The following is a 27,217-nucleotide window of genomic DNA, read 5'->3' on the forward strand; positions in this document are numbered from 1 at the left end:
TCGAATGATGGATTAGGGTTTGATGATAAATCATACCCTAAGTTTTTCGAGAGTCTCGCGCGGATGATGGATTATACATATATGGTAACTGATGACGGTAAAGCTTCCATGAGAGAGTTCGAGACTACTCGGTATCTTCTTGAGCACGAGGTGTAGATTGGCACCCTACTCGATGGAAATTTAACCTATCGATTGGGTTAAATTGATCCTTATTTAATTAATATATATGTTGATATAGTTAATTAATAAGGTTGGTCAATACAATGTTATTGGGTCATTAAATTTATTAACTAGAACGATACATGGGCCTAGAGGGTCACACGCACAAGGTCATAAGGGCATTGGTGGATATATTTTACTTAGGAGGGTTTTTGAGAAAAAACCTTAAGTGAAATATAAAGAGGGAACGGGGTCTCATTTTAAGCACCCATGCAAGCCTGATTTGAGAGCCTCTCCCCTTCACCACTCTCTTCTCCACTCATCCAAGGAAGAGTGTCTTCATGGTGAGGAGGTCTTCAAGATTTCCAAGAAGAGTTTAAGAAGACGTGGAGATCCAAGCACCGAGTGATCGTGTGGATACTTCTAGAGGCCCGACGCATGAATGGCTTCAGATTGATCTTGGAGCGACAAAGTCAAGGGTCGAATGAGTTCCCTGATAAGCCGAAAAATCACGTAAAATTACGTGGTCGTTGCGCTTTTTAGACTTATGCAATAAATTTATAATTCCCTTAATTACTAAATAAGAATATAGAGCAAGCAAGGGGTCGATCCGCAAGGAGGCAACAATTCAGAATTTTCAAACAATTTTTATGAATCAAGTCAAGTAATTTTGAATTTTGCAATATTTAATTCAATTAATATTAAATAATATTCTTAAAATAATCAAAATTAAGTAAAACTTAATTTTGATTTCTCAGATAATTCCAGATAAGAATATTATTATTATTTTAAGCTCATAAAATATAAATTATTAATTTCCCAATTTAATAAAATTTATAATAAATTTCAGAACTAAAATTGGGAATTTAATAATCAAGAAAGTGATTTTTGAATTGGAGTTCAAAATGGATGAATTTTTGGTTCAAATTTTATTTTTGGGTTTTTTATATATTAAATTAAATTCCTAAACAATAAAAACCGAAATCTAGAGAGAGAAACAAATCAAATTAACCTAGAGAGAGAAAGTGAAGAAATTGGGGAAAGCCCCAATTTCGACCCTAAATTAAAAATGTAATGAAGCATAAATGTCCTAAAATGATTAAGAATTAATTATCAAAAGTCAGATCTCGAATCCAAATCAAAAAGAAGTGCTGATGCATTCAAAACATGAATCTAGGGCATGTACATTTCGCCCATGCCAAGGCGTTTTCGAATCGTTCTAGAAGATGATCAAATATAATTCAGAAACTTACAAATTTGATAAAGAGATCCAGATCTGACGACTTCCAGAATGCCTCCTGTGTCCTTCCTGGCCAATTGCTTGGGGAGAGCCTCCAAAAGTGATTTTCGCCCTTTTCCAGACCTCCATTTAAAGATCCAACCGTCTGGATTGTAGAGGGAGAAAAGACGAACCTACCCTCAAAATTTCAGCCAGATCGGACATGTAGATCTCAAGATATCAAGGTTTTAGTGAGAAAAAATCTGAGCCGTTGGATTTATTTATCTCTCCTCCAATAAGCTTGGAAATGGCGCGTTTTGATTGGCTAGCATGATTATATCTCGTTTTCCGCTTTCTCGGATCACGCCCTGACACGTTGTTGTGCGCGTCGTCCGCCCGCAATCATTGGCAAGTGATTTCGTCATTTGAACGGCTAGGAATTCTCCACGTCACCCTGAAATAATAAAAACAAAAGAAAAGGACAAAAGGTCTTTTTAAAAAAAAATATATATATATATATATTTTTATTCTCTTAGCCGTAATCTTTTACCATTCTTCTCTCTTTTATTTTAAATCATAAGCCGCTATTCTTCTCTCTCTTCTCTCTTTAAATATTTTAAATCATAGCCACTTATATTGACTATTCTTCTCTCTCTCTTCTCTCTTTTATATATTTTAAATCATAGCGGCTTATGTTGACTATTCTTCTCTCTCTCTTCTCTCTATTTATTATATAATAATAACCACTCATTCTCTCTCTCTCTTTATTCTTATTTAAATAAATATATCCATTTATTCGCCCGGGCGAATGACGTGGATACTCCTTAGTAAATATTTAAATATATTATAAATGCCAAATAAATAATATATGTGTTATTTAAATATGTAAAAATCATTTCTTGGCTATATAATGGTCAAAAAATTATATAAAAATATGGAAAATTCCAGAAAAATCATGGAAACACTTACCAACCTTTAGCCAAGTATTTAAAACCCTGTAAAAAATATTTCTTCACTGAAATGAAGTTAAATTCCATAAAAAATTATAAAAAATCAGAATTAATAATAAAATGAAAGGTTAAATGATCTATCTTTATTTTAATATGATAACATGGAAATATAGTCATTAAAACACATAAATATAATATAAAATTCATTAATTAATCTTGTTAATTTGCAAGTTATCATACCCCCCCACTTAAATTATTGCTAGTCCCTTAGCAATGTACCATTATTTCTTTAGATAACTTCTTCATCCATCAATACTCATTCATCTGTATGAAGTGTTAGAATTATCAATAACATGCTTAAACGAAACTCTCTTCGACAATTCGGATTCCACCTTGTGAGGAATATGAGTGCCGTCCTCATGGTTTGGATAGAGCTAATGAAATGAGTAGAAAGATGTACTTCTCTCTAGATATTACACTATGATCCATAATGCTCCTCACTGCACTCATCAAGTGGTGGGCCTTTCCCTCCCATAACAAGATCACTCTCTCACGGGTAGCGGCTACTTGTGTTCAAATTCTCCATTACGTTTCCTCCCACTATAAGATGAAATTTAAACATTCTCTGCCTCCCAGTTAGCACAGAATATCAAGTGTGTGATGGCATGGGTAAGAGCATAAGAATGAATGAAAAACGTAGGCTCAAAGGTGAAGAGATGGGTCGCGAATGGAGGGTATATCAAAGATGTCTCATTTCAAGTTGCCTTCTCCCAAGACTTAGACGAAGTGAGAAAGAAATAGAAAGAAGATATAGTGAAAAATGCCCTTACTAGAATCAATAATTCAAAGCAAAAATCAATCTACCAATAATCCCTATCACAAAAAACCCCATTTGTTTTCTTTGAATGAATTTTTTTTTAAAAAATTTTCCTCATATTTTTTCTTGAGCTTGAGGACTTCCACTTTTTTTTTTTTTGAAAGGGGTAAAAAAAAACTACTAAATATTTTGAAGAAGCAAATACAAACATATTTATCATTGACTCTAATAAGGGCATGATTTTTTTTTGTTTGAAAAAAATCATTTGAGAGAAGAAGAGTTAATAAGAATATGAAGAGTGAAATTTAGACAGAATTGGAGATAGAGGTGGGATAAAAGTGATCCCATGGAAAGAGAGATAGAGTGGCTTGGGAGATGGCTACCATCCATGAAAGGCTGTTAGGTTAGGAAAAAAAAAAAATTCAACAAGTGGATAGGAAAAATTGGCTCATGGTTGAATAAATAGATGATAATGTGGATAGCATGATAAGTAGAATGGTATGGCAAATGGCATAAGGTAGATCAAGAAAAGGGAGTTCTGTGCTTAAGGACTTGGAGAAATGCCTATCTTCCAGCCTACAGTAAGATTGACTCAATGGAAGAATGAAAACAATCAAGTAGGATCGGCTCATTTATTGGTGGCGCGATGGGGGTCCTCAATTCACTCAACTCTCTAGCATATTGAACCATAGTGCTTCAATCCTTTGATTTTCTTATCCCCTACACACCCACTAGATAACCTAGCCATTTGGAAATCAACTCTCATATCATCCAAAATCAAAGTTTGTCCCATCTTTGCATGATCATGATCTGCTATATAAAGCCAAACTTCCCTACACATGTAATTCGAATTCATGGATGAAGAATATCTCCTAAAGGTGGGTTTCATTTATACATGGAATTTATATGACATAAAGAAAAGTAAAGGTTTGCATTATGCAATGTAAACACATGAAATGTTCTCTCCCCCCTACTAAATTATGCAATGTCCTCAATGCATGGGAAAAAGATCAAAATTGAAATTCAGAAGTTCAGAATTGCAAACCTGCTTGGCGTGATCTTTGAAGGACTTACTAATGATGAGTCGACATCTCGTGTTGTTTCTGAATTGTACTTGATCATCTTCTTTATTCTGGAAAAGCTATAAACTGGAAACAAAATCAAAGAAAAATTACGAGCTAGGGAATTAGGTTAATTCCCCTTTATTTGCAAAATCAAAATTCAATAATAAAAAGAGAAAAGTAGTGAAATCAAAATCCTAGATTTATGCTTCCTGTATGGTGGTTTCGATCGGATTTAGCATTATTGTTGCCGTAGGTTGCGATATATCTTCTGCTTCCACATATGGCTTAAGTCGCGTACCAGTAACTGGGGACTCCTTCCTTTCTTAGAATAAAAAAACAAAACAGCTCCATTATCATATATGTCAGAAATTGTAAATGGCCCATCCCATCTTGATTTTAATTTTCCTGGAAAAATTTTCAACCTTGAATTATAAAGCCAAACCTTTTGTTGTTTCTGAAAATGCTTACGGTTAATATTCTTGTCGTGGAAGTGCTTCATCCTGGCTTTATAGATTCTTGAATTTTCGTAAGCTTCGTTCCTTAGCTCCTGGAGTTCATGCATCTGCAATAACGCTGTTTTCCGCTGCATCTAAAGAGAGATTAAGTTTCTTAATAGCCCAATAAGCTCTATGTTCTATTTCAACCGGAAGATGACATGCTTTACCAAAAACAACCCTGTAAGGAGACATCCCTAAAGGTGTTTTGTAAGCAGTTCTATAAGCCCATAGAGCATCATATAATCTGCTAGACCAATCTTTTCCATCAGGCCTAATGATCTTCTTTATAATCTTTTAATCTCCTATTTGAATTCTCAATTTGACCATTTGCTTGTGGATGATATGGGGTAGTGATTCTATGTTGAACCCCATATTTTTTAAGCATGGTCCTGAATTGAGAATTATTAAAATGGCTTCCTCCATCACTTATGATTGCTCTAGGACAACCAAACCTGCAAAATATATGTTGTTGAATGAATTTAAGCACTACTTTATGATCATTTGACCTAGTGGGGATTGCCTCAACCCATCTGGAAAGATAATCCACTCCCATTAAGATGTACTCATGCCCATCTGAATTAGGAAATGGTCCCATAAAATCAATCCCCCATAGGTCAAATATTTCTACTTCAATGATAGGCTGTAGTGGCATTCTATCATTCTTTTTGATATTCAGCGCTGCTTGACATTTTAAACAACTAGAGCAAAACTTAAAAGCATTAGAAAATAGAGTTGGCCAGAAAAATCCACAGTTTAAAACTTTAAATGCAGTCAGTTTAGGAGCATAATGTCCAGCACATAAAGAAGAATGGCAAGCATCTAAAATGCTCCATTGTTCTTCCTCCGTACACCTTCTAAACACATGATCAACACCTAATTTAAAAAGCTCAGGTTCATCATAATAATAGTAATTAATATCTTTATAAAATTTCTTTCTATCATTCATATCCCAATCATTAGGTATTAATCCTGTGACAAGAAAATTCACAATATGAGCGTACCATGGAAGCCTTTTACTTTGAATTTTAAAATATATTAAATGGAAAACTATCATGAATAGGAATAGATAATTCTGTAGATAATCTAGAAAGATGATCTGCAACAGTATTATCTATCCTCGCTTATCTTTTATTTCCAAATCAAATTCTTGCAAAAGTAAAATCCGAATTAATCTAGGTTTGGTTTCTTTTTATTCAGTAAAAACTTTAAAGCTGCATGATCTGAAAACACAATTATTTTACTACCTAAAAGATAAGAACGAATTTTTCTAGGGCAAAAATAATAGCAAGCAATTCTTTTTCAGTAGTTGAGTAATTTACTTGTGCTCCTCCTAGAGTCTTGCTTGCATAGTAGATGGCAACTGGCTTCTTATCCACTCTTTGTCCTAAAATTGCTCCCACTGCATTGTCAGAAGCATCACACATAATTTCAAAAGGCTTACCCCAATCTGGAGCTTGCAAAATAGGTGCTTGAATTAGAGCTTCTTTAATCTGCAAAAAGGATGCTTTAGCATTTTCATCAAAAACAAATAGTGTATCTTTAGAAAGTAAATTAGTTAAGGGTTTAGAAATTTTAGCAAAATCTTTTATAAATCTTCTGTAGAAGCCAGCATGCCCTAGAAATCCCCTAAGTTGCTTTAGGGTTGTGGGCAGGGGGAGGTTCTTGATAACCTCGACTTTGGCCCTGTCCACCCTTAGCCCATCCTTGCTGATATGGTGGCCTAGGACAATTCCCTCCACCATAAAGTGGGATTTCTCCCAACTTAGAACCAGATTGTTCTGTACACATATCTGCAAAACCTTAGTTAAATTAGATAGACAAATATCGAATGAGGAACCAAACACTGAAAAATCATCCATAAAAATTTCCAAGCAATCCCCTACTAATTCAGAAAACATGGCAGTCATACACCTTTGAAAAGTAGATGGAGCATTACATAACCCAAAAGGCATTCTTTTAAATGCAAAAGTACCTACTGGACATGTAAATGTTGTTTTCTCTTGATCACTTTTGTTAATTTCAATTTGATTATAACCTGAATATCCATCTAAAAAACAATAAAATTTTTGACCCGAAAGTCTTTCAAGAATCTGATCAATAAATGGTAATGGATAATGATCTTTCTTAGTCACAGAATTAAGCTTCCTATAATCAATGCATACTCTCCAACTAGAAGCTACTCGAGTTTGTACCTCATTACAATTTTTATCTTTAGTCACTGTTATTCCTGTTTTCTTAGGTACTACATGAATAGGACTTACCCATGGGCTATCTGAAATGGCATAAATAAAATCAGCTTTTAGCCATTTCATGATTTCCTTTTTAACAACCTCCAACATGTGCGGGTTAAGTCGCCTTTGGGGTTGCCTTGTTGCCCTAGAATTTTCTTCTAGAAAAATTCTGTGCTCACAAATATTTGGACTGATGCCTTTAATGTCATCAATTGTCCATCCTATAGCAGATTTATAAGTACATAAGACATTCAAAAGCTCTAATTCTTGTTCAGATGATAACAATGATGATATGATTACAGGAAAAGACTTACATGGTCCTAAATAAGCATATTTCAGAGATGATGGTAAAGGCTTAAGTTCAATTTCAGAATGCAAAGAAATATTTGTTGGTATGGAAGATTTTTCATTCAAACATTCATTAGATTCACAAGAAAATAAATCATAAGAGCATGGATCAAAATCAAAATCATCTTCTTCTACCAACCCTAGAAAGCAAACATCTTCACTTGTGTCTTTAGGGTATTTCATTAATTTGGAGATAGATAGTTCAATTTTTTCATCTCCTACTTTAAGTTCCACTGTACCCTTACCCCAATCCGTTGTGGCTTTCGCCGTAGCTAGGAATGGTCGACCTAAAATGATAGGGGCATGGCTCAAATTTCCTGTTATTTTCATATCTGCAACTATGAAATCAACAGGAAATTTACAATTCTCCACTTTTACTATGACATCTTCTAATTTTCCATAAGGTTGCCTAATTGAACCATCGGCTAATTGTAATTCAAGAAAAATAGGTTCAAGCTCACCAAATTTAAATTTATCATACAAAGCTTTAGGCATTATGTTTACACTAGCTCCTGAATCAAGAAGTGATTTACTAAAAACCATGCCTCCTATTTCACATTTAATGAGAGGAGCACCCGGATCTCTTCTTTTCCTAGGAATATCATTCAATAAAATTGAACTGATATTTTCAGAAAGTTGTACCCTTTTCTGCTTTCTAGAAGGTGTACATAGTTCCTTCACATATTTTGCATAAGAAGGAATATTTTGTATTGCCTCAGTCAGTGGAATTATAAAAAATCAGAATTAATAATAAAATGAAAGGATAAATGATCTATCTTTATTTTAATATGATAACATGGAAATATAGTCATTAAAACACATAAATATAATATAAAATTCATTAATTATTCTTGTTAATTTGCAAGTTATCATTCCCCAAAAGGGACACTCAGTATGTTGATTTTTTAATAATATTTATAAATGACCTTGAAACTGAAAATAGCATTTGATAGTGATGAGTGTGGATCATCCTGATGGGAAACAAATAGTAGAGAGTTAATGATTTTTAAATGGTGTTGAGGAGATGAGAAGGGATACTTAAAAGATAAGAATTGAGAGGAATATGCTGTTGGGAAATTTTGGGGCTTTGATGTAAAAGATCCAAACTTGAGGGCTTAAACTAATATTGAATCGAAAACTGATTTGAAAAGCAAGAGCATAGAAGTACCAAAACCACCACCTTTGCATGAACCTAGGGATGGCAAAAAATATTTTGTTCATTCGTGAAGGTGCAAACGAACACGAACAAACACAAACACGAAGGGGAAAAATATGATCCCAACGGGTTTGTGAATGGTCCGTGAGCAGAGGAGCCATTTGTGAATGGGTGGCATTCCTCAGGAAATGGTATTTATAATATAATAATAATAATTTATAAAAATAATAATAGCACTTTTTTGTTATAATAACATGAACACTAACATGAACAAGGATTTTTCCCTGTTTGTTCGTCAAGGAACACCATTCGTTCGAAGTCAAATAGGGAATTTCCCATCCCTACATGGATCAAATATGCAATCTCTTGATTCTTCCATTGAACATCTTCAAGCCGTTTGTATGTCCGTTCTTTATATGTATCTACACGATCTTTAAAGCACTGGATATCCTTTTCTTTCCATGAACTCAAATATTGGAAATCCTTTTTCCTGTTCATGCAGGCTGCACTTGACACAACACTTATTGAAGAGCAAGAGAACATAGATGGGGGAACTCAAACTAGCTTGTATGGGTATCAAATTGTGGTGACCCATTGTTATTTTAACTGTCCAAGGAGAATTACATTAATGTCTCTATCATTGAAAAAAATTAATAAAAGACCCCAAAATTCAAATATATCCAACAACATCCAAAATCCAAGTGCGTATGACCCCCTAGGCCCATGTATCAGTCTAGTTAATAACTTCAATGGCCTAGTAACTGTTATTGGGCAGAACTTATTAATTAATTATAGTGCATATTGATAAATTAATCAACGATTGATTTTACCCAATTGATTGGTTAAGTTGCCAGCTTGTGGAGTGAATCACTTGGAAAATCACTTGGAAATAAATCTGAACAAGGATACCAATAAAATGGTGAAGTTTTGTTATCCTCGGCCCTCGAAGTCTCTCGCAGAGCAAGGATGGTTGACCTACTTAAACTTGGCCCATGAAGCCTTCTCTACTTTGGCCCCCAAATCCTTCTTCTTATGGCCTCAATATCCTTAACCTGATTAACTCAAACAAGAATACTATACTTCTAACCAGTACGGATTTCATATTATCAATAATTAATATATAATCAGTCTCTTTAAGTAACATTCAATAAAAAAACATAATTTCATGTATTTAAACATTAATATTATTTCAGATCAGAAATTTCTTAATTCAAAGATGAAAACTAGTAAATGTAATTGTGATATCCCTGAAGCAATACCTCCCAATTTGTAACTCGTCTTTTGCCTAGTCAGCTTCTCCTCCACGTTTCTCTTTGGATAAAATTTTTTGATTCATGATTGACCTTTGGTGCATAAAAACTCAAATATATTTTAGATCCCTATACAAAATGGTACCATTAAAAGTTGCTTGGATTTATGACATGAATAGAAACAACTTTTTTGCCTAACAAATGATTCAAGATCAATTTAAATCAATCTGCACAGGTCGATCTTTCCATATTCTTCATCAACTACCTGATTCCTCCACGTCCAAGTTCAAACTCCTCTAACTTTTTCTGAACTCAATTTAAAGATGATCTTAAAAGTTATATTAATTTGTATGAATGTTAAAAATAGTTTTTAATTGAATGAAATCTTAAAATCAACCTTAGATTTATATTAAATATATCAAAAATATCTCAAGGGTCAAGGGCGTGCAAAATTTAGAGGCCATCCTTCTTTCCTTTGAATCTTGAATCACCGTGGACAAAAAATATGATTCTAAATCCATTGGACCAGGACTTCTGTTAACAACAAATATGATTCAGAGAAATTACTAGAAAACTTGTTGAAACTTACTTCAACGAGTGAAAGAACTACTGTATATTTGGATTGCAGTTTACTGAGAGCAAGGGAAAGGGAAGTTTAGAATTAGGGCTCAAAATTTTTTAAATGGACTTAGAAATCAAAAAAGGGCATGCAGGTAATTTATTTAGAGTCTAACTATCATTTGTATTGATTATGATTACACAATATGAAAGAGTAATGCTCTTAATTTGGGATGTTACACAAGTTCCAAACACCTCTCAAGCGTTAAGAGTAAAAACTAACCGTCATGCCAACAACCTTTGCTTTAAAAAGACCAGAAATTTCAATTATGTTTACTACATCATTTTAGTAAAGATATCACCATTGGATATTAACATCTTCCTGTATTTAAATTTCATCATATCATCAATAAAGTCAGCATTAAATACTGGATGGTTGTCATCAGAAATTTGATGATGTCTTGAAACCAATCAAATGAGGTCAAATCTGCACCAATTGCTGAAAATTTTTAGAGTATATGTTTATCTGCATGTCCTAGAAATTGAAATCCTAATCAGTGATTTGTCTTGTCACCCATACATTCAAACTTTGTATCCTTTTAATATTACTAAGGATACTATGTGGCCTTCACATACAACCATGACATGAATCAACCGAATTGATGATAGGCACAATACTATTTAGGGATTTGTACGGATCAATTCAGTGTTCTCTTTTCCCAAAGAGCATCCACTATGTGTCCACACGTATGGCTTCATGATTGGCCATACTTGTCATATGAGCTAAGACTAGATAGTGCTATTCTATCCGGATATTTCAATGTCCTTAGGTATCCTTAGAATAGAAATATTGGAACACATGATCAAAGACTAGTCATTGTATGTATTCACATGCTTCAACTATAAAGATCACATGTGCATTATGATTAATATATATTTTATTAATGAATATGGAACGAGAAGTGTAATGTGAAATTGGCTTGCATGGAACATATATTTCCAATATTTGCTTGAGGGTTATATGAGAAGGTGATAAATGGATATTACACATGAAATGTGAAAGGAGGGAGGATTATGTTGATAGTAGAGAGATGAGGGATGATGTGAAGAAATGGTAAAGTATGAGAAGGATGCTAGATAGAGATATAGTTTTAAAAATGTATATCAATTTCATTTGTTGAATAAGGAGGAATAATTGAATGATGTAAAATTATGAGCAAGGGTTTATGAAGTTGATACTTTAGATTTGGATTGATGGATCTAAAATAAGGTTGTTGAGAGAAATATGCCAACAAAACTCATCATAGATCCATATATTCTACCTGTACCTAGGCAATATGTTACTGCAGGAGAGCTCTTCAACTTCTGTTTTGTCTTCCATTTCACTCAATCATTTGCACCAAGAATTTTGATGGATCTAAAATGCAGTTCATTTTATAAGGCTTACAAAGTGAAGGAAAAAAAATTAGAGTTATACATTTATACCATGGTGTAAATAGGCAGAGAAGAGATGGCAAGTAACCCTCAAATTAACAACCTACAAATCCTTATGGAGCATTAGAAACCGTGTTCTAAAGTTGGATGATTTTGACCCAATGAAAATTTTGCTTTAATCCATTAGAAAGTGTGTTCTTGGTGGACTCTTCAGATTCACCAAATATTTATCTTTAATTTCTGTATTTAAATGGCATTGGTGAAAATGGCATCATTGAATTCTCTAAATTAGAGGCCATGATTGGCAACATTCTATATTTTTCAGTCAATTTTCATGCTTTGACATGTGCCTGTAGCAGTATTAAATTTATATCTTTTCATCTAATTCCATAGTGCACCTAAAATTTCTTGAAAAAGAATAAAACTAATATTTTTTCATCATCCCATTTAATACATTTTCACCCTACATCAAATCTCTTTACTATGTGTGTATGTATATGTTGGCTTAGAGGCTACATTTATTAAAATTTTAGATTTAGAATTTCTTCTACTGCTGCATGTCCACATATCTGTTGGCATTATTTGCATTTTAGTTATTGGAATTTTCATCCTACTGATAAAACACAAATGATTGGGTTATTTCCATCAAATTTATGGATTTATACATTAGAATAATTATATATGCATGCTAACAAGCTTAAAGTTATTAAAACTATTTTTATAAATTATTATAATTATTATTTTTATAGATCTAATGATGTTTTTATTAATATTTCTGACATCATATTCTTTGTAGAGTTAATTTTTCTGACATCATATTCAGAACAAATACATTTTTAGGATTTTTTGTGACATTATATTCATGGATATAATAATTTTCTAAATATTTATTAATATATATATATTTGGCTTTAAATTGTGCCCCACCACGTGTTGCCATTAGATTAGATCAAATGGTGACCAATCAAAAGCTTCAACAAAGATGAGCGGTGTGATGCCATAATTCCCAATCATTACCGAAACTTCTTCTTATTTTTTTTATTCGCAAAGATGACATGGACCAATAAAAAGACAGGACTGAAATTGCAATAATGTAGATTATAAAGATCAAGAGAAAAAAATATTAAATTAACCATATTAAAAGTAAGTTGCATTGTTAATCATGGTGTGCATGTGTACGACCATAATTGATTAAAAAAAGAGCGAATGATGCTGGCGTGGTGCATGGAGATGCCTCACCATGTCACACAATCATTGTGGATCTCTTTAATTTTTTTCAGCAGCGAATGACACGCATCACTATGCCATTGACTAGAAAAATAAATAAAAAAAAGAAACAATAGGTAACTTTTTGTCTTCTTCCTCTGCGCTGGGGCACACGGTGTTCTTCTAGGTACCGTGGAAGATGAGGCGATTGTGCCAATGACGAAAGGAATGACTATTCAATAATCTTACTGTGAATAAAAATTGAGATATCAACATCAACGATGATGAGAGAAAAATAGATGGCCACGATTGCTCCAACTTCAAAGCTCAGACAATCCACAATGCCAATTAAATTTAGGCTTGTTGGAAAAATGATAGATGGCATTTTCAAATGGATGGGACGGGACTAAACAAACTTCCATTCAGCCATTTGCCCACAACATTTAATTTTGTCCATTTTTTCATCCGTCCATGTTTTGTCATCGTCACCAGTCTGTCATCCATCCATGAGACATAGTATGTATGCTATATAATATGATATGTTTAGTTAAATAGGATATATATCATCATCCATCAGTGTGACATCAGTTCCATTTTCCATGGTGGAAAAATGACAAACTGGTGATGCCACCCTATGTTCACCACCCTTTCTGCATGCTGCCCACCGATGTGACCACTATTGCCATCCCTCATCACAGGCTACCTGTCACTAGCTGCTGGCCGCATCCTGACCGTTGTCGTTTCCATTGCTCACTGCTACCACATGTGGTGGATCAACTGTTGTCTACCTTTCCTCCATGTACATTTTTTACTCGTGACCTCTTGCATTCTTCTCTCTTTCTTCTGTATCTTATCACGCTTTCCTTTAGTCTCTCTTCTCTTTCTTTCTCTCATCTTTTCTCCTTGTCTCGCTTTGCTAATGTTTTTCATATGTCTTCTCTTGTTTCTAAAGAAATGGAGGAAAAATAAAGACATTATAGGTCTCATTCTTTTTCTAACAAACTCGAGGAAAAATAAAGTCATTTTATATCTTGCTTTGTTTCACATTCTGTCGAATCTTTATTTTAAAATTAGTTTCTCTCTGAGAACCAATTGGACCCCTTCTCCAACATGGAGTCCTCACCATCCACTATTCTTCATCTCAGTCTGGTGAAGTGTTTTGGACTGTATTCATGAGATTATTTCTCTCTCTCTCTATCCCTTAGTTTATCTTTGCCTCTATAGCAGGCGTAGCACATATAATTTTTCTTAAAGGTGTGAAAATTGACCTTGGAGGAGACTCTCTATGCATCCCACATCAACAATGAACGAGCACTGACTGGTAAACTCTCTCTCTCTCTCTATCACTCTTCTTTTCTCTCCCTTTCTTGGATAGCTTCCACTGTTCATATAACTTCTCTCTCACTCAACTCTCATCCGCTCTCTCCCTCTCTCAGGAATAACTTCCAGTAATTGAATGACCTCTATCTCTCTGTTCTTCTCTTCCTCTCCGCACGAGCTTCACCCTCTCTCTCTCTTCTCTCACTCTTCTTAATTTTATTTCTCTCTTCTCACTTTCCTCTATCTCCTCTCACTCTTATCTCTCTTCTCACTCTTATATCACTGCTCTCTGTCTTTCAGTTTCAATGAGTGTTTATCATGTGAAACCTTTGCATGATTGAACTCAACTGTCTGAACATTTTTTCCCCTTCTTGAAAGATCAGTATTTTCTCAAAATCATTCCATAATCTATCGCGCTATTTTCTCTATTTATTTTAAAAATACTTGAAGAGAAAGGGGGCTTGTCTCAGTTTGTCCCCATTGAATTTTGGCTTCTGCTTCCTCCTCAACTTAACTAATGGATGAGTCGTCATGGAATCGATCTTATCAAAAGTCACCAGAAAAAAATAGATGAATCCAGGATGAAAAAATAGATGATACAGGAAGAAAGAAGCTTAAACAATGAAATATGAACTTTCTGAGTTTGATAGTGACCCTCTTTCATATTATTAGATGAAAATCACAAAGCTTCAATCATTGTTTCTTTCTAGAAATTTTAGGCTCTGGGTATTTTCACCCACCTGAAGAGAGAGATCAAGCTAGAACAAATCAGAAAAAAATTCAAATTTGAGGTAGAAGAGTTTCCCATGAGCTCAATATTTTAATATTAGAATATCGGAAGAGTTTCCAATCAAGGCATTAGGTCTTGGATACCATCACAACAGCATAAGAAAATGTGGGAGGTCCTTTTCTCTTGAGGGCAGTCTTCTGGACTTTCTTCCTTATGGACTTGTCATCCCCAAGTGTCGCACTCTGGATGTAGTAATTTATGCTATCTACTGAATATTTTTCTAGAAGTGGAATAGTTATTGTATTACTTTCAATTCTGTCAGTAAATTCTTTTCTGCAACGTCTCTTGCTATTCTTACTTGCATGGCATATTTATTTATTTTACAATGCTGTTTATTCTTGTATTTGAGAAAAAGTGTTGATGAACCAAACCAGACTTCTTACATTATCTATATTATTCTTGTTGTAATATTGTAAAAGTATGCTACATTTTAATGGTTTATTAAAAGAAGCTTCTGCTATGCATTTTGTCTGAGGAGCCAGTAAAATGATGGAGTCAAATGTGGACAATTTGTTGTCCATTATGATGACTTTGAGCAACATCAGCATGTATTTGAGGTAGTAAATGATTTTAGGACTTGTTTCGAAGGGCCAACTCAAAATTTGAGGAGGCCACCTGTAGCAGAAATCTTTGAGTACTTCACCCGAGTGGAGAACTCGAAGTACATATGTGAATTATGTCTTGGTATAAACTCTATGAACAAAGCGTATTTACAATGAAGTAAAGATGGGAGTGCAAATGTTGTTTGGCAACATCTACAGACAGTTCATCATTGCACAATGAACTCAAAGTTGTAGTGAGTTTGCAATTATCTGTTACATAATTATTTTCCAACCTATTATCGACAAAAGATTATTACATTGTCATCTTTTCGGAGGAGAAGTAGGATATTCTATGCCTTATTGTTCGTAATGTACTGCCATGGTCAGTTTCTGACTCAGATTTTTATGGGCATGTTGATCCAAAGCTTATGGCGACGTACATATGCACGCATACACCATACATTATAATGAATGCGTAGCAACATCAATGCTCATCATCCCCTTGATCTGCGCTCATCATTCCCAATCATTGGCAATCGTTGTTCCCATCCTTGATGATGTCGGACGTCGTCTAGGACGTCGTCCGGTCGACACCAAATATGATGGGTCGGTGCCGATAAGGGATGATGGTATCGAACGTCGATAGTGTCATCATCCGATGGATCAAAACCCTAAATGGGTTGATGTAATTACAATGCGAGATGAGTGTCCTACGTGTCGTACGTGCAGGCTCCGACTCGAGGGAGGCGCCAAGCTCCAAGCTTGGACGGGGTCGCCGGGTGACGGCAATGGAGGCCTCTCGAACCTCGTCGGAGCGACGAAGGTGTCTACGGCCAAACGGAATCTATCCATAGGGCTCGCACGTAATGGACGTACTCGCCCGTACCGATAAGACACTCAGTTGTCCGTAGTTCTCTCAATTCGTCCTCTCTAACCTACCTAGCCCGAGTGCGGTGGAGTCAAGACGAGGATATACTGCAAGAGGTAAATAAACAATCGACGGGAGAGGACAGCGTACATCGTCGGCGGTGGCTCGTAGTGCAGTGTCGTCGACGGTCAGCGGTAATTCAAAGCGGGTGGGGCGTAGAGTTGCTGGAGAGATCACGGCGGCTTGACATGCAAAGTAGCGCTGGAGCTATTTGTAAAGGTCGGCGGAAGACTCGTTGAGGACATCCTGCGCTCAGGGCGAAGACCTCTTTGAGGCGTTGAGGAATGGCATCCTGGGGCATCGTTCGTTGAGGCGTCGTGGGTCGGCGATGATTGGCGGGGGGGGCAGGGCGCGGTGGAGGTGTCCGGTGGCAGTATCCAATGAGGTGGCGGCGCAGCGGGCAACGGCTTCGGCGGTTGCAGCCGCCCTAGCGGCTGTGGCTGCTCCGGTGGCTGCAGCGGCGCTCGGCGCCTATGGTCAGCTAGGGTGGCTGCGGCCGCTCTAGCGATTGCGGCCGGTCCGGCAGCAGCGGCGGCGCCCGCTACTAGGGGTGGCACCCGCGGGTCACGGTGCAACCGTGGCTTGCGGCGACGCCTGCGGCTGGGGGCAGTGCCTGCTGTTGGCGGGACGCTTGACTCTGGCGGCGGCGTCCCCGGCTTGCGGGGCTCCCTCGACAGGGGGCGGCGCCCACTAGTCGCGGCGGCGCCCGCTTGGGCGGTGGTGCCCGTTGGTCTGGGGCAGCCCGACGGCGGCCGCGAGGTGGCGCGGTGGCGGGGTGCCTGCTGCGGCGGCCACCTAGGGCTCCGAACAGAGCCCTAGAATTGGCACACGGGTGGGACAAAACGGGTGCGAACCCAACCCCGTTCCGTTCCGCCCATTCTCTCTCCTCTTTTCCTTTCTTTTTTCTTCCTTTTCTCCCTTTTTTTTGTATTTTCTAAACGGTGAGACCAAGAAAGATAATGACACGTCTTTCTTCTTCCTGGTCTGTCTTTCTTAGGGTGCCCTCTTGATGGAGGACCATCCAGCGGACACCAGGCCCGGACGACTCCAGCCACGCCGAGCTGCTCGCGCCGATGCTCGTGACCCGGAGTTTAAGTACTCCGCGTAAGTATCTTATCTTCCTTTTATTTGCTTTATCTTTTCGTTATTTTTTTTCTTGGATTTCATGGAATGGGCCGGTATTGGGCCTCGTCCTTGTCATGTTTTTTTTTTTTACTTTCAATTGTAAATTTTAAGAAAGGCCGAACCACGTCTCACGATGGTTCGTCCTCCCCACGTCTTCACTTGGCACCTATCCTCATTATATAAGGGGATAGCATGCCCAAGTGAAAGGTTGAGTCATTTGTTGAAGGAAATTTCCAACTCTTATCTCCACCTTATCGTAGCTAGAGCGTAGAGAGAATTGGCTGCCCTCACCCACGTCAAGACCACTCCGTGGAGTAGAGCCCGCGTCCCCCCACGTCGAGACCACTCTGTGGGAACGTGTTCAATCGTCTTCGTCGAGATCACTCCGAAGACGCCTAAAGATTCAAGCCCGCCATTTCTTGAAGCCTGAAGACTCCTTCGTCGAGATTACTCCGAGGGTATCTTGAGGTCCAAGAAGCACCCGCATTGGGGGTATCGTCGCCAGCCGTCCTCGTCGAGACCACTCCGAGTCCGTGCCGCCGACGTCTTCCTCCAAGATTTCCTCACCCCGCCATCAAGAACCATCTCTCCGATTACGAATTTGCCAACTCTCTTTGGCATTCTTGGGCGGTTGGTCATCAAGAAGGCTCTTCTTGGAGGCTGTCGTCCCTTCCGTTTCTTCATCGACCCCGGCGCCCTCTTCCGTCCGCCACACGCCTGTCCACCGCCGTGTGCCAACCACTGCCCGCATCCACCCTCCGTCGTCGTCAGTCAACAGCGCGCCTGTCGGCTTGCTTCCCTGCCACCCTGCCCGCCAGACCTCGGCGCCCGCACATGCTCCGACACCCTGCGCCCGGCCCGCGCTCACGCGCGGCCGCGCGACTGCGCCCGCCGACCAGCGATCGTGCCGTTCAGGCGCCCCCTTGCCCTCAGCGTCGAGCGCACGCCCGCGCTCACGCGCGCCCTCGCGCTCGCGGCCGTCGACCCGCGCCGGTGCGCACCCCACCCGGCATCCGCAAGTGCCCTGCATCCGCGTGCACGGGCCCCTCCAACCCTGTGCACGTGCACCCCTCGTGTCCGCACGCGCCCATGCACCTGCGGCGATCGTCCGACGTCCGAGGGAACACGCCTCCACCTGGTTGTCTCTTCCGTCCGCCCAGCTCCGGCCGTGCGCAAGCCCCTCGCCCGGGCGAGTTCAATCGCTGCCCCTGCCCGCCTCAACTTGGTCACCTTCGTCCACCGGCCATCTACGCAACGTCTCCCGCCGTGGACTTCCGTCAAATCAGGTACCTATTCGTTTCCCCTCCGTTAAATCCAGTATTATTACGTCTTGCAGTACCGTGCCCCGCTATCTCGTCCTCTGCCCGGATCTTCGTGATTTGTTTAGGATAGCCACCTCGTTGAGTGATAGGTTTTCTTCTTGTGGTAAAGGCTTAGTCGATGACCTAAGCGTCGAACTCCTTTGGGCCGTCAAACGCCCCTCACTCCTTAGACGCCTTAGTTGGTCCCAAGGGTCATGGGGAGTTTAATCAGATCAATATCTCGTTTATTGATTGACGTTAACTTCCCTCCCTAGTCGTGGTTGTCCATATATTGCTCGTTAAAGGTGATTTCTTTTTCGGCATTCATTCAAAAAAACAATTACGAATCCACTCATTTTATCCTGTGACGTAATACGAGCCGTCTGATCCCGGCACGCTCATCGTATTACATCACCTCTCTTCCCTTATAAAGGGGAAGAGATGGGCCCCTAAGTGGGCAACAATAAAAAGGAATTGGGTCCATTAAAGGGGGCCTTATAAATTGGGCCCCCTCATTACAAGGTAAAAGAGGGAATTTAAACATAAGGAAATAAGGAAAAGGGGGGAAAGAAAAGGACGGAACCTTTTCCATGATGATAAAACGATGGACACGGGACGCGACACAGTGCGACAAAAACACGATGACTCGATGGGGAAAACATAAAACACGAAAGAAAAACGATAAAACGATAAACAATAATTGAGCATTCATCACCCAATCTTTGACGACGGTGGCAGGTGGCGCGGACGACGTTGTCGACGATCTCTGATGGCGTGCGCCATCACTTGATGGCCATCGTCCTTGCTTTTGGTTTGTCCTCGTCCCCATTGCGACAATCATAATCAATATCCTTGGCGATCATTATCTCTGTGGTCGATAGTCCTTGTTCCTGTCCATGGTGGTCGTCTTCCCTGTCCATGATGGTTGTTGGCCCTGTCCTTCGTGGAATTCATACCTGTCCTTGACGATCATTTTAGTGCTTGGGGTTTGTTGCTAATGGAAATATATGTGCCCGACAGTCCAATCACACATTCCATATTTTGTGACCGATAATAGATTTTGTCTTCTACTTCATAAAATGTATTGCAATAAATAGAGATAGTTCTGCCGTTCAAAACTTTTGAGGGGGTCACAAGGGAGAACCATACCCAATGAAATAACATTAAGGTTGAAATCCTTTTCTACTTTACGGTTCATTGCGCTAATTTTTCTCAGGGTTCTATTTTATTTCAGCATTCTGTTCCATCAGGGGTTTACTGCAAAAGATAAAGTCTTCATACTCTAGATTCAAACCCTAGCTAACCTAAAAACATCATTTTATTTTGATAACATATTATTCACTGGAAAGTCTTATCCTTAAATAAAAAACTGAATTTGAGTTAGATTGTTCTTGATGAGCAAAGATGTTAGGATATTATCTATCCCATTATGGACTGCCTAAATTCAGGATAAAGCCAAAGTAAAACAGTAAAGTCCTCGATGAAAATATTAAGAGAATAATTATTTAAGTAAAAGGTTTTATTGACCCGGACACGGTCCAGAGTTTGTGTACAAGAAGTTATTTTTTCCCTTCCAAGAAGTTTTCTTCAGATTGATCTGCGGCGTCGGTCCGTTGCCCAAGACAATGGTGAGGATCCAAGTCTCGTCGGATCATCAAGAAGGAAGATTTGCCTAGTGTTCTTATGATTGTGGTTGAATTACCCGGTTGTTTAATTCGCTGTTTTTCTTCGTCGGCGATGGCAGATTCGGTTCATACTGCTTCAGAATCGACAGGGGAAGACCCGTCTCGCCAAGTACTACGTTCCCCTGGAAGACTCCGAGAAGCATAAACTCGAGTTCGAGGTGTGAATTCCCATCATCTTTCCGTCATCGCCGCATCTGAGGCAGAACTAAGAATTCTGGGTTAAATTGATGCGGTTGACGATCTGATTTTTTGGCTGTTCTAGGTTCACCGCTTGGTGGTCAACAGGGATCCCAAATTCACCAACTTTGTTGAGGTCAGACTTCGATTTGGTTGCACGATGCAGCGTTCTTGTTTTTTCCATTATTTTACATCATGAGATCTGTCGCCATTTTTTCGTTTAACGGGTGGAAAAAACAAGAGTTAGGTCGTTATTTTGATGGGTTTGGTTGCGGTTTACAGTATTCTTCGCAATGATCTTCAAGTTTATTGTCCAAGAAGACCGCCACGCTCTATATTTACTGATGGGATGGATGCTGACAAATTGAGTTTTTGGATCCTTCTGTCGATCTGTTTTCGACAATCTTGATATCTTATCTTTGCTTCTGCGTTTTCAGGATTAGGGCCTTGGTTATTATCTTTCTAATTTTTTTAATAAAATATGAAATGCCTTATTTTACCTCAAAATCCTTCCTGCACTGTTCACCTTTCCGTCAATGTATCTCCCTTAGATTGCCTTGTGGCCGGCTTCCAAATTAAGCTTGGTAGATGATGATTTTTTTGAAGATTGATCGGCAGATGATGATAATTGCGCCATCGTCATCCATGGGTGGCTTGGACAAATTTCGTCTCTAGAACTAAAAAATTGTCATTCTGATCTATGTTTGTGCTTGGACGAATGACGATGGCGATGATGATGTCGATCATCATCATCATCTTCTTCATCTTCGTCATCATCATCATCCAAAGCCTTCTCCAGATCCTTTTAGATTTTTCAATCATCTTTCTAGAAAAACTGTTCTAGCTTCTTGTCAATGCATGCAAGTTATGGTTCGTTTACACTATTCCTGTTTAGATAATTTTCGGACCTCGCAAATCCGTGATATGATCTCACATTTTCCTGCAGTTTCGCACACACAAGATCATCTACAGGCGTTATGCTGGCTTGTTCTTCTCGTTGTGCGTTGACATCACAGATAATGAGCTAGCATATCTGGAATGCATCCATCTCTTTGTGGAGATTTTGGATCATTTCTTCAGCAATGTATGTGAACTCGATCTGGTGTTTAATTTTCAGAAGGTACGCACGATTCTTATCTCTGATGACTAATCTTCTATCGACTCCAGTTGTCGGTCTGAATCATAAACGACAATGGCATTTTGAATTATTTTGACGGGCAATTTTTTATTTTTGTTGTTATGTTTGTGGTCGAGGTTGGTCCATCGAATTACTTATCTCCATTGACAAAACAATTATTTCATGTTTCCATATAAATTTGACGTCCCTTCTCGGTTTTTCCATGCGGAGGTTTGGAAAGTTCCGTTTATCTTGTTTCAGTGGGGCTCGTATTTATCGTTGAGGAAATATCAACATTCTCCTGCATCTTTATCAATGAAATTTAGCCTATCTCTGATGTTTTTCTTATTTAGATAATTTTTCAACGTGTTTTTTCATAGAGAAAAGAAGAGATTTAATTTACATGATTTTGACCAGTAGTTCCCGTCTGGAAATGCAGGTTTATTTAATTCTTGACGAATTCATACTTGCTGGGGAGCTCCAAGAAACAAGCAAGAAGGTACCCACCACCCAAGTTTCTCGGTCAATTTATCGTAAAATCTAGTCATTTAATCCATATTAAAATGTTTTTTCAGGCGATTATCGAGAGAATGGGTGAGCTTGAGAAGCAAGAATGAGCGTCACCAAATTTCTTGCTGCTGTGTTCATCACATCCCTATTCCATGAACAGGGAAAGAAAAAGAACAATGCTTACATTTTTTATTCTGGAATGATACCAAGGACAGCCCCCTTATAAGTACATTCCTAGTGTGACAAGGGAATAGTGGAATCATTCCATATAAACTCCACCATCAAAGGTGTGGACTTTAGTCTAACCAGGTTTTATAGTCTAACCATGTAAACTCACAGGGAATTCTGACCTCTCTTGCGAGGCGAACCACACGAGCTGCACACAAATGGCGGCCAAAAAGGCGGCACCGTTGACTGTAATGACTGTGTTGACTGTTTTGTGCTACACCTTGCGAGAATTTCGATTCGTGAGATGCGGCTGTTGTTGCACATTGCAGGAGCTGACGCTCCTCAGCAGACTCCGGAACTCGTTCAAGTTGATCTTCCCATCTTTGTCCATGTCCGCCTCCTCCAACAGTGGCTCGATCGAGCTCTTCAGACCCGTGTGCTGCAGATTTATTATTTTTTCAGGTTCTGAGTATATCAGAAGGTTTGACTTTAGGTAACAAAAACAGCTCATCTGAGATGAATGTTACTTAGTCTACAAATCTTCATTTTCCAAAGTCAGTTCATCTGAAGATGCATGTTACAAAGAAAATGAATCTTCATCTTCATGTTATGAATTCAATTTATCTGAAGATGAATGTTACAAAGTCAATGAATCTTTGTCTTCATGTTACCAAGTCAATTATATTAAGATGCATGTTACGAAGTCAATGATCTTCATCTTCATGTAACTAAGTCAATTCATCTGAAGATGCATGTTTCAAAGCCAATGAGGATTAAAATGGTGAAGGCGCGAAAAAAGTGAATTAATAAGTGGATACTAATAAACTGGTTAAGAGTAACTCACCAGTTTAAGCTCCTCGGGAGTGATGAAGCCGTCCCGGTCAACGTCAAGTTTCTCGAAGGCAGCCTGAGAGCGTGCCTCCCACTTCTTCGAGTCATGTTCCTCGAGCTGCCGCACATGCAGAGTTGCCGCCACGAACTCGTCAAAGTCAACAAGCCCATCTGTGTTGCTGTCCATCTGCGTTTGGATCAAGACCCATGTGGTCCAATGTTATGCGGCAGGTATAATTCCTTATTGTTTTACAGATCATAGTACAAAATTTAATAGAAATGTTTATTCGTGAGTTAGTAATTGATTATTTCAAAATTATATTTTCAATTAAGGCTAATCTGGGAGATTTGGTAACAGTAACACTTACGGCTTGAAGAATCTCCATGACTCTAGGTTCCTTCACCTTCCAGGGAAGATCCTTTGAGAGAGCCTGCGTTTAGATTTAGAATCTCCAATTTAGTGATCTTTCATCACTAAATTTGACTCGGTAAATATAGATAAGGATGAGCGCATAAATTTAGAACGCGATTAATTGGGAAAATTAGGAAACGATCGATTTAATAATGTTTCATCGGTAAATTTGAAATAAAAAGTAATATTAGCATTTGTTCACCTGTCGCATCTCTTCAAGGCTGATGGCGCCATTCTTATCTACATCAATGGCATCGAACTGATCACGGAGGTTGGCCATCTCTTCTGGATCGAGAGTGCTGGCAAGCGCCTGAATCATCCAAACATTGATAAATTTAATAACGCATCCAAATTTTTTGGAATTTCCGAATTAGGATGTTAGGTTACCCTAAGTGCAATCTGCTTCAAACGGCTATACTTGACAAACTCCCGGATATTATTCAATACGGATATATCCAGCGGAATTTCTGATGCGACACCGTTTTCTTTCACCCAGGGATGAGCTGAAAAAATAAAGGATTAAACATCATTAAACTGGTTCGAGAAAATAAAGCCCGTCTTGTGAAAGTATAACAACTTTAACACATACACAGAGCTTGAGCAGCTGTGAGTCTTGCACGGGGGTCCTTCACCAAGAGCTTCGTAACAAAGTCCTTGGCGCTGCTACTAATACTAGGCCAAGGCTTCCTCCGGAAATCAGGTTTCTTCCTTAAAACCTTCACAAATTTCCACAAAAAATAAGTAACTTATGTTCGCTGGGCTCTACTTCAAGGATTATTTTTCATAATTTACAAAGTTTTACTCTTTTTTTAGGAAAAATGAATTTTTATTCTATGAATCAGTGCATGTGTTTTCGACGAAGTAGAGTATCTCTTTGAATTTTCCATGTAAAATGAATAAACCTTGTTTCCTGTCCTCTATTTTGACAGAGACCTGATAAGGACTCATCTCAGAAGATCTGTATCTCGTGAGGACTAGACCATTCTAACTTATCATCTTCCTCTTCTCTCTTCCCTCTATATTCCTCTTCTTTTTCTTGATTTTCATTAGATCTTCATGGGGATGGCAACATATTTCAAAGATTATTTTTCATAATTTTATATTCTAAAAAAATCAGTGAATGGGTTTATAAGTACCTCTTTGAATATGCCATCCTCTGTTTTATCCCAAAACGGCCTTCTTCCGCACAGTAAGATGTAGGTTATAACCCCTATACTCCAAACATCTGACTCAGGTCCTGATCTTCGTTTCAATACCTCCGGAGCTACGTAATAAGCGCTCCCAACTATATCATGGAACTTACGTCCTGCATTATACAACCAAAGTCTTAATCACTATAATCATCGTTTTAATCATAAATGAAGCGCATACCCGGCTTTATAAAGTCCGAAAGGCCAAAATCCGTTGCCTTGAGAGGAGAATCTTCCATCGTTGATTTAAACAGGAAATTCTGCGGAGATAAGACCATTGATTTCGGGCATGAAAAAACAATAGAACTCGTTAAAATCTTCAAGAAATGTTTTTTTTTTGTTGAATTTACCTCGGGTTTCATGTCCCGATGAACCAACCCATGAAGATGACATTTGGCCGCCACTTTGAGCATTTGCCTCACCACTACCGCGGCATCTTTTTCACTGTATCGGCTATCCTTTCTGCAACAGACCAAAATTCATGAAAATTATTTTTTGAAAGAAAAAATCATGAAATTGTGAACTGTTGTTTGCTTCTGAATTTTTAAAAAGAAAAAAAAACAAAGAAGAGTTTACAGATTTTACTTGGCCAGTATACGGTCGAGCAGCTCCCCTCCTTCGCATAACCTAGTAAAGAAAAATTAGCGAAGGGGAAAATTAGCAAGTTATGAAATGAGCATAATTTTTTTTTCTAAATCTAAAGTTTCAAATGTGTCAATGAAAGATAGGCTGACGAATGTTTTGACCAAGACACTTCATAACCCGATATGAATCCCTTCCGAGCTAATAAAATTCTGCCATAGATTGTGTTCTAACCAGTAAAAACATGAAAATCCGACCGCTAATCTTCAAACGAATTACTAAACACAACTGAAGTTCTCAAACATGGTTCTGACAGAAATCTACTATTTTTTGTAGGAACGACAACAGGGAAAGAAACTTACTCCATGACTATATACACATAGGAGTCATCCTCAAAAGCGTTGTGGAACTGAACAACGTTCTCATGGCCGGTGAGAGCTTGCAAGATCTTCACTTCTCTTCTCACATCATCCACCGCGACGCTGTGTTTCATCTGCCGAAGACAATAAAAAAATTCGGTTAAATTCGACACCATTCCACCAAAATTTTTTTTAAAAAAAAACTCGATAAAATCGACACATACTTTGCTCTTGTCGATCCTCTTGACGGCGACGCGATCGCCGCTGGCCTTGTTCGTGGCGACGAAGGTGTATCCAAACTGGCCGTGCCCCAAGAGCTTCCCGATGGCGTAAATCTTCTCAAAATCGCGGCCATATCCGAAATTCGTCTTCTTCGCGTGAAGAATTGGGGATCCGGCGATCGATCTCCTCTCTCGCGCTTCATCTTGCTGACAATTCCTCGCCTGAGGAACTGGCGATCCCGCGACCGATCTCCTCTCTCGTTCTTCATCTCGCTGGCAATTCCGCCCCTGAGACGGCGGCCGAGGCTCGGCTTTGCCGTCTACCTTGGTGCCGGCGGATAAGCAGGTGCCCATCTTCTCTCTTCTGTTTCCCTTCGGCTTTGCCTACTATTTCAGAGATAACCATCAATCAATCAATCAAAACAAGAAATTAATCAACCGATCAATCAAGCAAACGCGTGAAATTGCTCTGACGACAAGCACGCGTAGTCGCAGTCGGGAGAGGACGGGGTCAAGGAAGACGACTTGCGAAGAACGGTGCCAAGATTCATCCTTTCTTCCACGGAAATTATGGGAAAAAAAACAAGGGGTCCAAAATAAGACATGGGTCCCCTTTAGAGAGAGAAAGAGAGAGAAATATAGAGAGAGAGATCCAAAATGGGGAAAACCGGACTACCGATAAACCCCCCGATCTCCCCTCCTCTCCTTCCCCCATCTCTCTCTCTTCTCATCCTGTCTCATGTCATCTCTCTCTGGTTTTCGACAAGGTTTTGGACGGTGGTCAACGCGTATGACAAAGATCTCGCCTTTCTGCCTCAAAATAGCACCTCCTAGATATTAAATCTACATCCCCTCTAATTCTAATCAGAAAATTATCGCAGTAAACAACTTCAACAAGATTAGTAGAAATTGAGAAAACTAGGTTTACCAGGTGGGTTTTTTTGTAACCTCGGAAAGAGAAAATTTTGGAGATTAAATGTCCAGCCCTTCGATTCTGCTGAATACCCCTTCAATTTGGTAAGAGAAAAATCCAGCAAAATAGTTGTTATGCTTTAAAGAGAAGAGGAAAA

General features: G+C 38.8%; 2 protein-coding genes across 2 annotated transcripts; one reads left to right on the top strand and one right to left on the bottom strand.

Moving 5' to 3' along the window:
• Positions 1-20,398: 20,398 nt before the first annotated feature.
• Positions 20,399-22,615, top strand: LOC144710734 (SNARE-like superfamily protein). The gene is made up of 6 exons (XM_078584574.1): positions 20,399-20,523; positions 20,640-20,738; positions 20,843-20,893; positions 21,704-21,877; positions 22,314-22,373; positions 22,450-22,615. Exons 1-6 carry the CDS (start codon positions 20,521-20,523, stop codon positions 22,489-22,491), a joined length of 429 nt encoding a protein of 142 aa, XP_078440700.1. The 5' UTR covers positions 20,399-20,520; the 3' UTR covers positions 22,492-22,615.
• Positions 22,550-26,746, bottom strand: CPK28 (calcium-dependent protein kinase 28). Its single transcript, XM_078584572.1, has 12 exons — positions 26,151-26,746; positions 25,930-26,060; positions 25,571-25,612; positions 25,336-25,447; positions 25,167-25,245; positions 24,932-25,101; positions 24,385-24,511; positions 24,183-24,298; positions 23,998-24,105; positions 23,752-23,814; positions 23,397-23,570; positions 22,550-22,991 (listed from the first exon to the last, which is right to left on the bottom strand). Exons 1-12 carry the CDS (start codon positions 26,499-26,501, stop codon positions 22,827-22,829), a joined length of 1,638 nt encoding a protein of 545 aa, XP_078440698.1. The 5' UTR covers positions 26,502-26,746; the 3' UTR covers positions 22,550-22,826.
• Positions 26,747-27,217: the final 471 nt, after the last annotated feature.

The sequence above is a fragment of the Wolffia australiana genome, chromosome 12 (genome assembly GCF_029677425.1).
Source record: "Wolffia australiana isolate 7733 chromosome 12, ASM2967742v1".
In the NCBI taxonomy this organism is placed as follows: domain Eukaryota; kingdom Viridiplantae; phylum Streptophyta; class Magnoliopsida; order Alismatales; family Araceae; genus Wolffia; species Wolffia australiana.